The sequence below is a fragment of the Oryctolagus cuniculus genome, chromosome 18 (genome assembly GCF_964237555.1).
Source record: "Oryctolagus cuniculus chromosome 18, mOryCun1.1, whole genome shotgun sequence".
Classification (NCBI taxonomy): domain Eukaryota; kingdom Metazoa; phylum Chordata; class Mammalia; order Lagomorpha; family Leporidae; genus Oryctolagus; species Oryctolagus cuniculus.
Window position 1 is genome coordinate 57128565 of NC_091449.1, and position 15520 is coordinate 57144084.

Below are 15520 nucleotides of genomic sequence, written 5' to 3' on the forward strand. Positions count from 1 at the left end.
GAGACAGATCTTCTATCCATTGGTTCACTTCCCAGATGGCCACAGACCAAAGCCAGGAGCCAGGAGCTTCTTCAAGGTTCCTCACATGGGTGCAGGGGTCAAAGCACCTGGGCCATCTTCTGCTGCTTTTCCAGACCATCAGCAGAGAGCTGGATCAGAATTGGATCAGCCAAGACCTGAACAAGCTCCCATGTGGGATGCCAGCACTGCAAGTGGTGGCTTTACTCACTACACCACAACAACAGGCCCAACTCCACATTTTTAAGTAATATGCTTAAACTATTATTTCTTGACTTGTCAGTTTTAGATATTACCTTACCTTAGATACTACCTTACAATGTAGAAGATGAGCAACGAAGCCTTATACCCTTCCTACTGATCTATGTCCTTCCAAAATAGTAAAATCATGATAGATCTTCAGTGTTTACGCTATTGATTCTATTTTAAAAATGGCATATTCTGCCAAAATACCTTCATTATACAAGGGTACTTCAACAAGTTTATGAAAGATGAAATTAGAAGGTAAGTTTTATTTGGTGCAAAACAACTTTGAAATCCACAGATAGTTTTTTCATAACACCATTGTCTACTAACTCTTTAAAGACTTGTCTGTGCATGGATTTCAAAAATCGTTTTGTACCAAAATAACATTTATCTTTTTAAAATTTTTAAGATTTTATTTATTTGAAGGGCAGAGTGAGATAGGGAGAGAAAGAAATAGAGATCTTCTAACTGCTGGTTCACTTCCCCAAATGACCACAACAGCCAGGGAGGGGTCAGGCTTAAGCCAGGAGCCATCTGGGTCTCTCACATGGGTGGCAGGGGCCCAGGCACTTGGACCATCCTCAGCTGCTTTCCCAGGTGCATTAGCAGGGAACTGGATCAGAAGTGGAGTAGCCTGGACGTAAACTGCCCCTCACAGGATGCAGGTGTCACAGGTAGCCTCAACCTATTGTGCCACAATGCTGGCCCAAGGGCTAAATTCTTGCACTCAAGGAGCTAGAGTTTACATTCTTTGACAGGGAAAAAGATAATACACAAACACTTAGATGATAAAGTCTCAGAGTAGGGGCTGGGGGTGTTACTTTCCATAAGGGAAGGGGGACCCAGTAAATGAGTATTCACACAAGGTGAATGTTCCAGGCAGAAAGAACAGTGCATGCAAAAGCGTCAGGCACTCTCATTCACTACTTGCGGATCAGCTGGGGGCTACTGTGGCTTCAGTGCATTTTACATGGACAGCAGATAGCATCAGATAGCAGATGTTCATGCTTCTGCCTCAAGAAAGAATTCAGGATTAGAAGATAGTAAATGGCGAGCAGCAAGTGTTTTCTTGAGAAAGCGAAATTACATACTCCACAGAGTGTAGGCTCACTGGGAGGGGAGTGGCCCAGCCTCTGAACTGTGTTTAACTTTATATGGGTCATTTAATGAAAGAGGAGGTACATTCCAACAAAGGAGAGGAATATTCCTGGCTTTCTTGGAAGTAAGTGGAGACTTCCCAGAATCTAGTTGCTGCCTTGGATGCTGGTAGGTACGTCATTTAGCATGCTAATACATTACAAGGAGCATATAATGAGCCATCAATCTAGACTAGCTTTGGCCCCCTAAACTAGTATGAGCCTGGTCCAGTTAGAGGGTTTGTTAATCCTCAGAGAGGAAACCATACCCTGTAGGCTTTGAAATAAAAGGAACTAACAGAAGAGGTCAGAACACAGAGAGAGAGAGAGGAGGGAGGGAGGGAGAGAATATCTTCCACCCATTCCCCAAACTGCTGCAACAGACAGGGCTGGGTCAGCCTGAAACCAGGAAGCAGGACCTCTATGCCCATCTCCCACATGGTGGCAGGGGCCCAATGACCTGAGCCATCTTCTGCAGCCCTCCTAGGCACATCAGCAGGAAGCTGGATCAGAAGCAGAGTAGCCAAGACTTGAACTGGTGCTCTGATACCAGATGCTAGTGTTACAAACAGTGGCTTAACTCACTGTGCCACAAAACTGCTCCCAATTACTTCCTACAGATTTTATATCAACTCTCTCTACTGCTGTGCACTATTTGTTCCCAATTTTTCAACATCATGTCCTTCCCACTTCCCAGATTTTGAGGCACACATACGTGGGTTTCTCCTCAGTTTCCATCTACTGATGGACTTGGGAGGTTCCCCCAAATCTTCTGCCTTAATAATAAAGCCACAACAAATGTCATTTAGTAAACACAACACTATCCACTCTCTTAACTATACACAAATTTCTAGAAATAAAAGTTAGACAAAATCATATATATGCTGGACCAAAGCATTTTAAGTTGACTACTTTAGAAAGACATTTTTCTTATTTATATTCCCCCAATCACAGGCTTCAAAAGCATTTAGCAAACTTCTTCTAAAGAACCGGAAAGGATTAGAAACATTTTAAGTTTTGAGGAAATCCACAGTCACTGTTCCAAAGACTCAACTTTGCTATCTTGGCATGGCAAGCAACCACAGAAAATATAGAAATTCATGTGGCTATTCCAAGAAGACATTATACATAAAAACAGATAGTAGACAGGATTTGGCCCATGGTTGTAGTTTTTTAATCTGAGAGCTACAGAATGTTTAAATTATCAATACTGTACACTTACCAAACTTTTTTTATTTGCTAACCAAGTAGACAAAATAGAATACCCATTTTTCTTTTAATTTTCATGTTTCTTATTATAAGGGAGGATCAACTGTTTTGTTGTTTACTAGATATTTTTTTCTTCTCCTGTGAATAGTCTAATATTCATGTCCATCATCTATGTTTATTAACAGTACTTCCCATCAAAGAATATAGTCCTTTGAATCCATACAGCAAATAATTTTAAATAAGGCTGATTATGTTTAGTGCAATCAAATTTTATATATATGTAATATATATAACAGATATGTAAAATATCTCTTGAGGTCATGTGATGTTTGTAAAAGTCTTCTCTCTCTTCATGTTTTCTTCTAGGATTCTGGGGATCTTATTTTATACTTTAAATCTCTAACCTATCTAGATTTTCTGTAGAATGAATAGTTAGCCGAAACAGCCAAACTGCCTCTGTGTTTTGGTGGTCCCCTGTCTAATCCACCTACTACACTGTGACAGAGTGGTTCATATGCCTCTTTTAGTTCAAGCACAAACTCTCTATTATTAAGCCTTTCCTGACATCAACCTACCCTGACACAAGTCACTTTTTTGTCTCCACTGCAAAGCACAGATTTTCCCCAAAATATACAACACTTTTTGCATAGACATGATTTCATCATGGTCTCCTTTTGATGTGTTATCATGGTATCTGGATCACAGTTGACTGTATGATGACCATGAAAGAAGCCTAAAATGTGCAATTCTAGGGGCCGGCACTATTGCATAACGACTAAAGCTGCCGCCTGCAACACTGGCATCCCATGTGGTGTTTTGTTTGTTTGTTTGTTTGTTTTTACAGGCAGAGTAGACAGTGAGAGAGAGAGAGAGGTCTTCTTTTGCCGTTGGTTCACCCTCCAATGGCCGCCGCGCTGTAGCCGGCACACCGCGCTGATCCGAAGGCAGGAGCCAGGTGCTTCTCCTGGTCTCCCATGGGGTGCAGGGCCCAAGCACTTGGGCCATCCTAGACTGCACTCCCGGGCCACAGCAGAGAGCTGGCCTGGAAGAGGAGCAACCAGGACAGAATCTGGCGCCCTGACCGGGACTAGAACCCGGTATGCCGGCGCCACTAGGTGGAGGATTAGCCTAGTGAGCCGCGGTGCCGGCCCCCCATGTGGTGCTAAAGTGAGTACCAGCTGCTCCACTTCAGATCCTGTTCCTGCTAATGAGCCTGGGGAAGCAGTGGAAAACAGCCCAAGTGCTTGGGCCCCTGCACTAATGTCGGAGACCAGGAAAAGATACTGGCTCCTAGCTTCGGCTTGGGCTAGCCTTGGTTGTTGCGGCCATTTGGGGAGCGAACCAGTAAATGGAAGATTTCTCTCTCTCTCTCTCTCCTTCCCTCCCTCTACCTTTCAAATAAATAAATAAATCTTAAAAATAAAAAAAGGAATTCTGTAGCTCTAACTTGATCAGCAGAGAATACTTTTACTTAGTAGCTGTAACAGATGAAAACATTAAGCTTAAGTACATAAATATTATTTGGCAGACTTTGGTTTCTTCAACAAAGGGGTATTCGCCGAGTGTACCATGGTCCTTAAACAAAATGGATCATGCTTTTAAGGTTAAGAGAAGCAAAGAAAGTATGTTTCCCAGAACAACAGGAAAAGCATCCCCAAATCTATCAACTTTTATATAAAGCACATATGAAATACAGAAACCCCATACTTACATGATTACAGTCTGAAGAAATTTCATTTTCAGGCTAGAAGGAAAAAAAAAAGAGATGATGTTAAAAAACAAGAACCTCAAGTTTTCAAACACCCTGAAATAAGCTCAAAACAAGAAATCTGAATATTCAGTATTTCTTCAACATAATGAGGAAAATGGAGTCTATCTTTTAGACTGCTGGTGAGAGCTACACCAGAAAGGTACCTAAGAGACATAAACCCTTTCCTTCACTAACACATGGTAGAAAGGGGGAGACGGAAAAAAAATGCACTAAATCAATAAAAAATGGTGACTTAGGGTCATTACGTGAGACTTCATAATGCTGTAAGCTAAAAAGGGTCAGGTGCAATATAGGTGTCCTTTCTTTAAAGTGAGTTAAGAGATCTTTTAAAAAAATATTTAAATCATAGGCTTATTAAAGAGTGCAGATAAGGTCTGTCAGTGATTTGAAAATCAGTCTAATGTCACCCCTGGGGGAAGCTAGGTGACCGACACAAAAGATCTCTATGTACTACTTCAGAATTTCTGTAAGTTTATACTTAAAACTAGAAAGTTGTCTTTTAAAGTTGGGATCTATACATATTCACATGAGTTCACTTTCTTCATAAGGGCAGATACATAAAGAGAAGATGAACGTTCAATTCTATGATGAATGAAAACAAAACACCTACTAGGTTTTACCTAATATTGCACTTTGCACTGCATATCTCCTTTAGTTTCCTCATTCACACCCTTAAAGGAGATACAGCTATAGTAATACGCACCACAATAAAGCACTGCTTCTTTTGAATTGCTAAAGTATCCAACTATTAAAATGAATTAACTGAAAAAAAAATTTTTTTTTGACAGGCAGAGTGGACAGTGAGAGAGAGAGAGACAGAGAGAAAGGTCTTCCTTTGCTGTTGGTTCACCCTCCAATGGCCGCCGTGGCCGGCGCGCTGCGGCCGGTGCACCGCGCTGATCCGATGGCAGGAGCCAGGAGCCAGGTGCTTTTCCTGGTCTCCCATGGGGTGCAGGGCCCAAGCACCTGGGCCATCCTCCACTGCACTCCCGGGCCACAGCAGAGAGCTGGCCTGGAAGAGGGGCAACCGGGACAGAATCCGGCGCCCCAACCGGGACTAGAACCCGGTGTGCCGGCGCCGCTAGGCGGAGGATTAGCCTAGTGAGCCGCGGCGCCGGCGAATTAACTGAAATTTTACCAATTTAGGTTGTAAAAGGTGCCACCCACATGGGAGATCTGGCGAGAATTCCAGGCTCCTGCTTCGGCTTGGCCTATCCCGTGGCTGTCGTGGCCATTTAGGGAGTAAACCAGCGGGTGGAAGATCTCTCTCTGTGTCTCTCCCTCTCTAACTCTGCCTTTCAAAGGCAGAGTGATGAGAGAAACAGGAAGAAAGGAAAAGAGACAGAGAGACAGAGAGAGAGACCTTCTATTTGTTGGTTTACCACACAAATGCCCACAATGGCCAGAGCTAGGCCAGGCCTGAATTCCATCTGGTTTCCCACACGGGTCATCACCTGCAGCCTCCCAGGATGCCCAGCATCAGGAAGCCCAGGAGAGCCTCAAACCCAAGCACTCTAATACAGGATGCAGGCGTCCCAAGCAGCTTCTTACCACTATGCCAAAACTTTTAAATTTTCTTCCTATTTAAGTCACAACAGATACTTTAATGCCTTTCTGAGTCTCAAGATTCAGCCTCCACACAAAGTTAATCTAATCTCTCTACCCTTCCACTTTGAAGTGCTTAACTTAAATCTCTGAACAATTTTTAAACGAGAAAGCTTCTAATTTACTTTGGTGGTTTTCTATCCCATCCCAATTTAAATTATCCCTTAAAATTTTCCAATTAATAAGTTTGCTAAGTCGTTCTCAAACAAGGCATGAAAGGCAATTAAAATCACAATCTACGGGGCTGGCGCTGTGGCATAGCGGGTAAAGCTGCTGCCTGCAGTGCTGGCATCTCATACGGGCGCTGGTTCGGGTCTCGGCTGCTTCACTTTTGATCCAGCTCTCTGCTATGGCCTGGGAAAGCAGTAGAAGATGGCCCTAGTTCTTGGGCCCCTGCACCCATGTTGGGAAGCCCAGAGGAAGCTCCTGGCTCTAGATCGGCGGAGCTCCTGCTGTTGGGGCCAATTAGAGATGGAAGACCTCTCTCTCTCTACCTCTCCTACTCTCTCTGTGTAACTCTTTCAAATAAATAAATAAATCTTTAAAAAAAAATCACAATCTACTTTACATGTATTCGTTTCTATTAAACAACTTCTCTAAAGAGACATTCTTTGCTCTTTTTTTTTTTTTTTTTAAACAGGCAGAGTGGACAGTGAGAGAGAGACAGAGAGAAAGGTCTTCCTTTTGCCGTTGGTTCACCCTCCAATGGCCGCCGCGGCCGGCGCGCTGCGGCCGGCGCACCGCGCTGATCCGATGGCAGGAGCCAGGAGCCAGGAGCTTTTCCTGGTCTCCCATGGGGTGCAGGGCCCAAGCACCTGGGCCATCCTCCACTGCACTCCCTGGCCACAGCAGAGAGCTGGCCTGGAAGAGGGGCAACCGGGACTAGAACCCGGTGTGCCGGCGCCGCTAGGCGGAGGATTAGCCTAGTGAGCCGCGGCGCCGGCCCTATAGAGACATTCTTGAAAGAAATTCAGAGCACTGGAGAACTTTCAAACTAATGTAGTCAAATAAGATGTAAGTTGCCCATAGAGAGAAAAAAAAATGTTGTCATAGTTATGGTCCACAGGACCTACATTAGCAAATTAATGATTGTTCTAATGCCTTGCTTTCCTACAATGGTCAACTGGATTTTTTCCCAAGTTATCACTCTCCTGTCATGGGACTTAAGTTAGATCCTATGTTTTCTACATTTGTATTTTGTCTAGCAGTGATCTAAATATACATACACCTTGCTCCCACTGATGCTGAGCTGGGCCACTGACTCGCTTTGACCAATGCAATTTTAGGAGACACAATTGTGGTTGGGTGGTTTGGCCTGTAACCCCTACACTTCCACCTCGCCCCATGAGAAAAACATGCCCAGGTGGTTGATAGTAGAAAAAAAGACAGACAGATCTGAACTCAATTTGCATTCTGGAACAAAGCCATCCCAAAGGCACAGCCATGGGTAAACAAACTGAGTGCTTGTCATTATAAACCCATAGAATTTTAAGAGTGTTTTTTATGAAGAAAAAATGGCTATTATACTTACTATACACTTATTATACTTTCAAGCTAATAAAATAGTAAAAATCCCCCAAACTTTTAAGTTGTAACTGGTAAAAACTATGCCCTAAAATCAGTGAAGGAGGGTTGGCATAGTGGTCGAGCAGGTTGAACCACCACTTACTGAGACGCCTGGCTGGGGTCCCAGCTCCTTGCTTAGCATCTAGCTTCCTGCTAATGCACATGGGAAGAAAACAGGTCATGGCCCAAGTACCTGAGTTTCTGCCACCCATGTGGGAGACCCAGATGTACTCTGTGGCTCCTGGCTTTAGATTAGCCCAGCCTGAGATACTATGGGCATTTGGAGAGTGAACCAGGAGATGGAAACTCGATCTTTCTGTTGCTCTGCCTTTCAATTTTTTTTATTATTCTGTTTATTTTTTGAAGATTTATTTATTTATTTAAAAGGCAGAGTTAAGAGAAAAGAAGAGACAGAGAAATCTTTCATCGCTAGTTTGCTCTCCAAAGGACTGCAATGGAAAGAACTGGGCCAAAGCCAGGAGCTTCTTCAATATCTCCCATGCGGGTGCAGAGGCCCAAGGATTTAGGCCATTTTCTGTTGCTTTCCCAGGCTATTAGCAGGAGCTGGATTGGAAGTGGAGGATCCAGGACACAAATCAGCTCCCATATGAGATGCTGGCATTGCAGGAGGCTGCTTAACCCACTATGCCACAATGCCAACCACTCAATATACTTCTCTCATCATATCAAACTCAAGCTGATTCATTTTGTAAAAGCAAATGTTTCTCATCACAAATTGGTCAACTTGAATAAGCAAGATGGATAACGCTGATCATTCAGTTTTAATGTTGGGGTAGAAGTTTGACACAGTGTGCGAGTAGCATCTTGGAAGGCCCAAATCCTGTTGAGTGTTTGGCTTATAGTCCCAGCTCCACTCTCCATTTCAGCTTCCCATTAATGCGCACCTTGTGAGGGAACAAGTAACTGCCCAAGTATTTGGGTCCCTGCCACCTACACATGAGACCCAAATTGAATTCCTGGCTTCTGGCTTTGCTTTGGCCCATCTGTGGCTATTACAGGCAACTAGGGAGTGAACCAGTGGATGGGTGATCTTTTTCTATCTTGGTCTCTTTGCCTTTCACATACATAATTCTTTTAAATTTTAAAATGTTGGGGCTGGTACTGTGGTGTAGTAGGTTAAACCTCCGCATGCAGCACCGGCATCCCATATGGGTACCAGTCTGAGTTCCAGCTGCTCTACTTCCGATGTATCTCCCTGCTAATAGCCTGGGAAAGCAGTGGAAGATGACCCACATGCTTACGCCCCAGTGCCCACGTGGGAGATCCAGAAGAAGCTCCTGCATCTTGGCTTCGGATGGGCCCAGCTGTGAGCCAGCAGCTGGAAGACCTCTCACTGTATCTTTCCCTCTCTATAACTCTGCCCATCAAATAAATAAATCTTTTGGGGAAAAAAAGTCACACATTTGCTGTAACTTTCTATTACCAGTCACCTAAGAACAAGTTGTACAAAAGGAGATCCAGAGCCTGTGCTACTGAATTCTTTCAAATACTTCGAGCCCTCACAATAATATATTTAAAATTTTGATTGTCACAATTATTCTGCTTCAGAAGAGCACTGGGGAATCTAATACCTAAAAATACAAGTACAAAGCATTGATTTAAGGCCACTGAAACTTCGGTTTATGCCAGAAATGAAAAAAAAAAAAAAAAAGATAAGGATTCATGACTAGAGGTGGCTTTAACATGGGACAATTCTCACACAGCAGCAAATTAATGAGGTCTGAAAAGAAGTGAATTTACTAATTCTTCCTTCCCAAAAAAGGAAGGACTTACCATGACTTACCAAAACAATGTGTTCAACTGGTTACTAACACTGTGCCTGCTGAGGCAAATTCCACAGTGGGTTAAGCTAGCCCTTGGGACACCTACATCCCACATCAGAGTGCTGGAACAAGTCCTGTCTATTCCATACTTCCAAACTAGCTTCCTGGGAGGCAGCAGATGATGGTTCAAATACACGGGTTCCAGCTACCCATGTGGGAAACCTGGATGAAGTCCCTTGCTCCTGGCTTCAGCCTGATCCAGCTTTGGCTGTTGTGGGCATTTGGGGAATGAACAACCCATGGGAGATCTCTGTCCATTTTTGTCTCTCTTTCAAATAAATAAATGCTTAAAAATAAAAAATAAAGTTGTGCCTGTTTCCAGAACAAATAAACAATGCACTGAAATAGAGCTGGTTTATAACACTTTTTTTTTTTTTTTTTTAAGATTTATTTATTTACTTGAAAGTCAGAGTTATACAAAGAGAGGAGAGGCAGAGCGAAAGAGAAGTCTTCCAACCGCTGGTTCACTCCCCAGTTGGCCGCAATGGCCAGAGCTGCACTGATCTGAAGCCAGGAGCCAGGAGCTTCTTCCGGGTCCTCCACAGGGGTGCAGGGGCCCAAGGACTTTGGCCATCTTCACTGCTTTCCCAGTCCATAGCAGAGAGCTGGATCGGAAGAAGAGCAACCAGGATTCGAATCGGTACCCAACATGGAATGCCGACACTGCACGTGGTGGCTTCACCCACTATGTCGGCCCTCTATAACAGCCTTTTATTAGTTTATTTTGGAGCTGCTAAAAATTCCTAAATGTTTCTGATTTTGTTTTTGATCTCTAAGTGGGATGCAGTAGTATCTCAATCAAAATCAAAAACAATTCTTATAAATGTTAAGTTACCTCCTGAATATTTTCCTTGCTTCACCAACAGCTTATTTAATAGATTATATTCTCTCTTAAAAATTCAGAAAATAAAAAGGAAAAAAATGAAGAGCAGATCCTTTTCCCAAAGATGACTAACTCATTTGCTTTAGGATTTAAGATTAAGCAGATCTAGTTTACATAAGTAATTGCCACAAAAATGGATAGATCAGACACAACAAAATTGTCTTGCATCTGTGTATTGGCTTAAGGCTACAGTTTCCATTTATGATAAAATTCAAACATGTTTTCCCTATTTCAATAGCTTTCTTTATGGATAGTGAGGATAGCAACCTGCTCACTGAGCAAGACTATGAAATTGTTAATTGCTATTCTCCTGGTTAAGTTGTGCTAGGATTTGAGAGAAGTCATTAACCTCATTCTCTATCATGAGAATGCTTTGGATTTGAGCTATGGTGAAAAGAGAAAAAAACATCTTTCACACTCTTCTCCCATAAAAATTAGAGACTTATCTTTCTAAAACTCTCTGGTAACTTCAATAGTATAATTACCAATTCAAAATAGTTTAAAACTATGAGAAATGTCTATTTCAAATACAAGAAACTTCTAAAAAAATTGTTCTTTATTTACTTGGAAGGCAGAGTTACACAGAGAGAGAAGAGACAGAGAGCTAGAGAGAGATCTTCCACCGCTGGTTCACTCCTCAAAATGGCCCAACAGCCAGGGCTAGGCCAGGCCAAAGCCAGGAGCCTGGAGCTTCTTCCAGGTCTCTCATGTGAGTGCAGAGGCCCAAGTATTTGGGCCATCTTCTACTGCTTTCCCAGGTGCACTAGCAGGGAGATGCATAGGAAGTGGAGCAGTTGAGTATCGAACTGGTGTTGAAAGGTGATGCTGGCATTGCAGGCAGTGGTTTAACCCATAACGCCACAATGTTAGCCCATATAGGGATCATTTCAATGTCTGACAAGAAAAGCTATCTTGTGATAGCAAGTGTTCATTTAGTTCACTGATGAGAGCTTAAACTTACATTGCCAGAACAGAAGAATAATTAATTCAGAAGGAAAATCCAAATCAATACCTGTTTCTGAATGGACTCAACAGTAAGCCATTTAGCTGTTCCCTGTTCTAAAAACGCCTGCCACAGGACACCAAAACAGTAAAAATTTCCATCCTGTATTCCAGGTCCTACTGGGTGCAACCATGTCACACAGCAGGCAAGGCACACATATTTGGTATAAATTTCACTCAAAGTTATACTGATTTTGAAGTTCTTCCTGAAAATGCTAGAATTCTAATGAATTCTTAGTTGATGACTCCTCTTACTCCAGTATCCGGCAGAATTTTTCATCTTAAGAAAAACTCTTCTGTAGCAGCACAGATACTTAAATCTAAGAAAGTTCCTTAAAGGCATGAAGCATACCTTGCAGACTGCAATAGTAAGCACACACTGGGTACTCCACATAGTGTTCTTATTTGGCTGACACTGCCTCCCAGGACGCACATTAGCAGGAAGCTGGAATCAGGAGCAGAGCCCAGACTCAAACCCTTATACTCTGACACGGCCCCTGGGCATGCCAACTGGAATAAATGCCCACTTCTACTGATATGAATTCTAACTTCTGGGTTTCCAAAAGCAAGCTGTCAGTCAATTGGGGGCAAACTGACAAACAGCTTCTTAAAAATGTCTTTCTGGCCCACTTTCCAGGTTTTTTTTTTTTTTTTTTTTTTTTTAACTGCAATTCTCTAACAAAGCTCCAAATCAAAGATCAAAGCTATGAGATGAATTAAAGCTGAACTTAACCCGCTGAAGCACAATGCCAACCCCATCTTCTAATTTTTAAAGTAAAATTTGTGGGGTCAGCGCTGTGGTGCAGGGGGTTAAGCTGTAGCTTGTGATGCCAGCATCTCACATTTGAGTGCTAGTTTGAGACCCAGCTAGTCTATTTCTGATTCAGTTCCCTGCTAATGTGCCAGGTAAGGCAGATAAAGTTAGCAAACCACATGAAAGACCAGGATGGAGTTCCTGGTTCCACGATTCAGCCTGGCCCAGCCCTACTTGTTGCAGCCATTCGGGGAGCTAGCCAGTAGTTAGAAGATCTCAGTATGCCTCTCTCTGCCTCTCTGTGTCTGTCTGATGCTCTCCCTTTCAAACAAATAAATAAAGCTTTTATTTAAGCAAAAGTAAATTCAGTTCTCAAGGAGCAGGTCTTTGACTTAGCAGTTAAGATGCAAGTATTCCACATTAGAGTACTTGGACTCAATTCACAGCAGGGAAAAAAAGGTATTTATGTAGAGAGAACAAAGTCCAACAGTAGGTGGCCAATCCCAAGCAGATTCACTTGGAAATGTGAAAGGACTTCTGTTGTTGTTGTTGTTGTTAAAGATTTATTTATTTGAGGCCCGCACACCGGGTTCTAGTCCTGGTTCTGTCCTGGTTGCCCCTCTTCCAGGCCAGCTCTCTGCTGTGGCCTGGGAGTGCAGTGGAGGATGGCCCAAGTGCTTGGGCCCTGCACCCCATGGAAGACCAGGAGAAGCACCTGGCTCCTGGCTTCAGATCAGCGTGGTATGCCAGCCACAGTGCACGGACAGCAGCGGCCACTGGGAGTGAACCAACGGAAAAGGAAGACCTTTCTCTCTGTCTCTCTCTCTCTCTCACTGTCCACTCTGCCTGTCAAAAAAAAAAAAAAGATTTATTCATTTGAAAGGCAGAGTCACAGAGAAAGAGGGAGGGAAGGAGGAAGAGGGGAGGAGGAGGAGGAGGAGGAGGAGGAAGAAGAGGAGGAGGAGGGGAGGGAGGGAGAGAGAGAGAGACCGAGCTTCACTCGCTGGTTCACTCCCCAAATGGCCGCAACAACTATGGCTGGGCCAGGCCAGAGCCAGGAGCCAGGGACTTCCTCCAGGTTTCCCATGTGGGTGGTAGGGACCCATGCATTTGTGCTATCCTCCGCTGCCTTCCCAGGCACAGCAGCAGCGTGCTGGATGGGAATTAGAATGGGTGCCCCTATGGGATCCCAGCTTCACAAGAAGGAGCTTAGGCCGGCTCCGCGGCTCACTAGGCTAATCCTCTGCCTTGCGGCACCAGCACACCAGGTTCTAGTCCCGGTCAGGGCGCCGGATTCTGTCCCAGTTGCCCCTCTTCCAGGCCAGCTCTCTGTTGTGGCCCGGGAAGGCAGTGGAGGATGGCCCAAGTCCTTGGGCCCTGCACCCGCATGGGAGACCAGGAGAAGCACCTGGCTCCTGGCTTTGGATCAGCACGATGCGCCAGCCGTAGCGCGCCAGCCGTGGCGGCCACTGGAGGGTGAACCAACGGCAAAAAGGAAGACCTTTCTGTCTCTCTCTCTCACTGTCCACTCTGCCTGTCCAAAAGGGGGAAAAAAAAAAAAAAAGGAGCTTAACCTGCTACACCACAACGCTGGCCCCCCGTCAAGGGACATTTATAATCACATTGACCTGAGGAACAAAATTGATATTTATAGGCCAATGTCTGAACTACAATTTAGGAATATATACCATGAGTATTTAATAAAACCTGTCAAACAATTGTAAGCAGGTATACAAATGTTTTAAATGAATTTAAAAAACATAAAAATGGACTGAGTGTACCAACTGTCCTTTGTTGCACAGGACAGCACTGCACGGTGAGGAAGCAGCCCTCCATGACAAAGCATAACAAGAAGCACTGATTTAAATTACACTTTCCTGTTAGCACCCTAAATGGCAACATACAGTCACCCACAGATATTCGTTCTAGTCTACTGCCACTTCACCCTGAACACGCTTGATCTCGTCTGATCTCGGAAGCTAAGCAGGGAAAGGCCTGTACTTGGGAAGGTTAGTACTTGGAGGGGAGATTTATATTCTAAAATATCAATATTTTAAGGCATCTATATTAAAAATAAAGATGACTTTTTTAAAATATAAAATACCATATTCAAATAAAAATAATTTACCAAAACTATAACTTTAAAAAGTTATACATAACTATTAGGTGTATAAATTTCAGAAATAATACCAAATATTTATACCTAATTTCTTAGTTATTTATCAATTAGCTTGAACTAACTTTTTAAATTTCCCTCTGAGATATAAGCCATGGACTGAGCACTAACACAGGCAGTTCACAAGCAAAATCTTAATATTTTCCTTTGGGTCATTGGAAAGTTTAATTTTTTAAATTTTAATAATTTTAAATATTTATTTATTTTATAAATAAAAGCAGAGTTACAGAAAGAGAGAGAGAGGCAGAGACAAAGAGTGAGATCTTCCATCTGCTGGTTCACTCCCCAAATGGCCACAACAGCTGGAGCTGGGCCAATCTGAAGCCAGGATCCAGGAGATTCTTCTGGGTCTCCCATGTGGGTGCAGGGGCCCAAGGACTTGGGCCATCTTCTACTGTTTTCCCAGGCCATAGGAGAAAGCTGGATAGAAGGGAGCAGTCAAGACTTGAACAGGTACTCATATGGGATGCCAGCATCACAGGCAACCGCTTTACCCACTATGACACAATGTCGACCCCTAGTTTATTTTTGTTAAAGATTTGTTTACTTTTTTAAAATGTACAGTTACACAGAGACAGACAGACAGACAGACAAACAGGCACTCCATCAGCTGGTTCACTCTCCAGATGGCCACAATGGCCAGGGCTGGGCCAGGCTAAAGCCAGGAGCCAGGAGCCAGGAGCTTCCTCCAGGTCTCCCATGTGGGTGGCAGGGGCCCAAGCACTTGAAGCCAACTTCCACTGCCTTTCCCAAGCCATCAGCAGGGAGCTGGATCGGGAAAAGAGCAACTGCAACAGAAACTGGCACCCACATGGGAGCTGGCACTGCAGGGCACAGCCTTACCCGTCACACCACGATGCCAGCCTCTGGAAAGTTTAATCTTATGAGCAGCCTCCAGATACAAGCACAGTAAACTGTGTATCTCTCCAGTAAAGCATTACACTGCCTCCATGTTCACTGAGGGTAGAATTTTGTCTGTTCTATATTTTAAACTATATTTTTAAATACAGTATATATTTAATAATAACTGTACCAAGAATAACAATAAAATCACTGAAAACCAAGAAACACAATGTATATGGTAAACAAAACATACTTGTGTAATTTTTTATTTTCAGGAGAATGTTAATTTTATACTGGAAAGCACTGAAAAAAAAATTTCATAAAGTGAGGAACATTTAGATAAAGGACACAATGGACTAAATACCTGCTCCAGCAGAAGATGGACAATAGAAGGGGCAGAGGACAGTCATTTGAAAAACAGAATGGTCTTGGGTCTAAAGGGATACAGAAATGAGGAGGGGCTGTGG

General features: G+C 43.4%; 1 protein-coding gene across 1 annotated transcript in view; it reads right to left on the bottom strand.

Moving 5' to 3' along the window:
• The window catches only part of GLG1 (golgi glycoprotein 1), a 127746-nt gene that overhangs the window by 65575 nt on the left and 46651 nt on the right, over window positions 1-15520 (bottom strand). The window contains exon 2 of the mRNA XM_002711721.5: window positions 4321-4353. Within this exon, the coding sequence (XP_002711767.2) occupies window positions 4321-4353 (33 nt within the window). The remainder of the gene's footprint in view (window positions 1-4320; window positions 4354-15520) is intronic.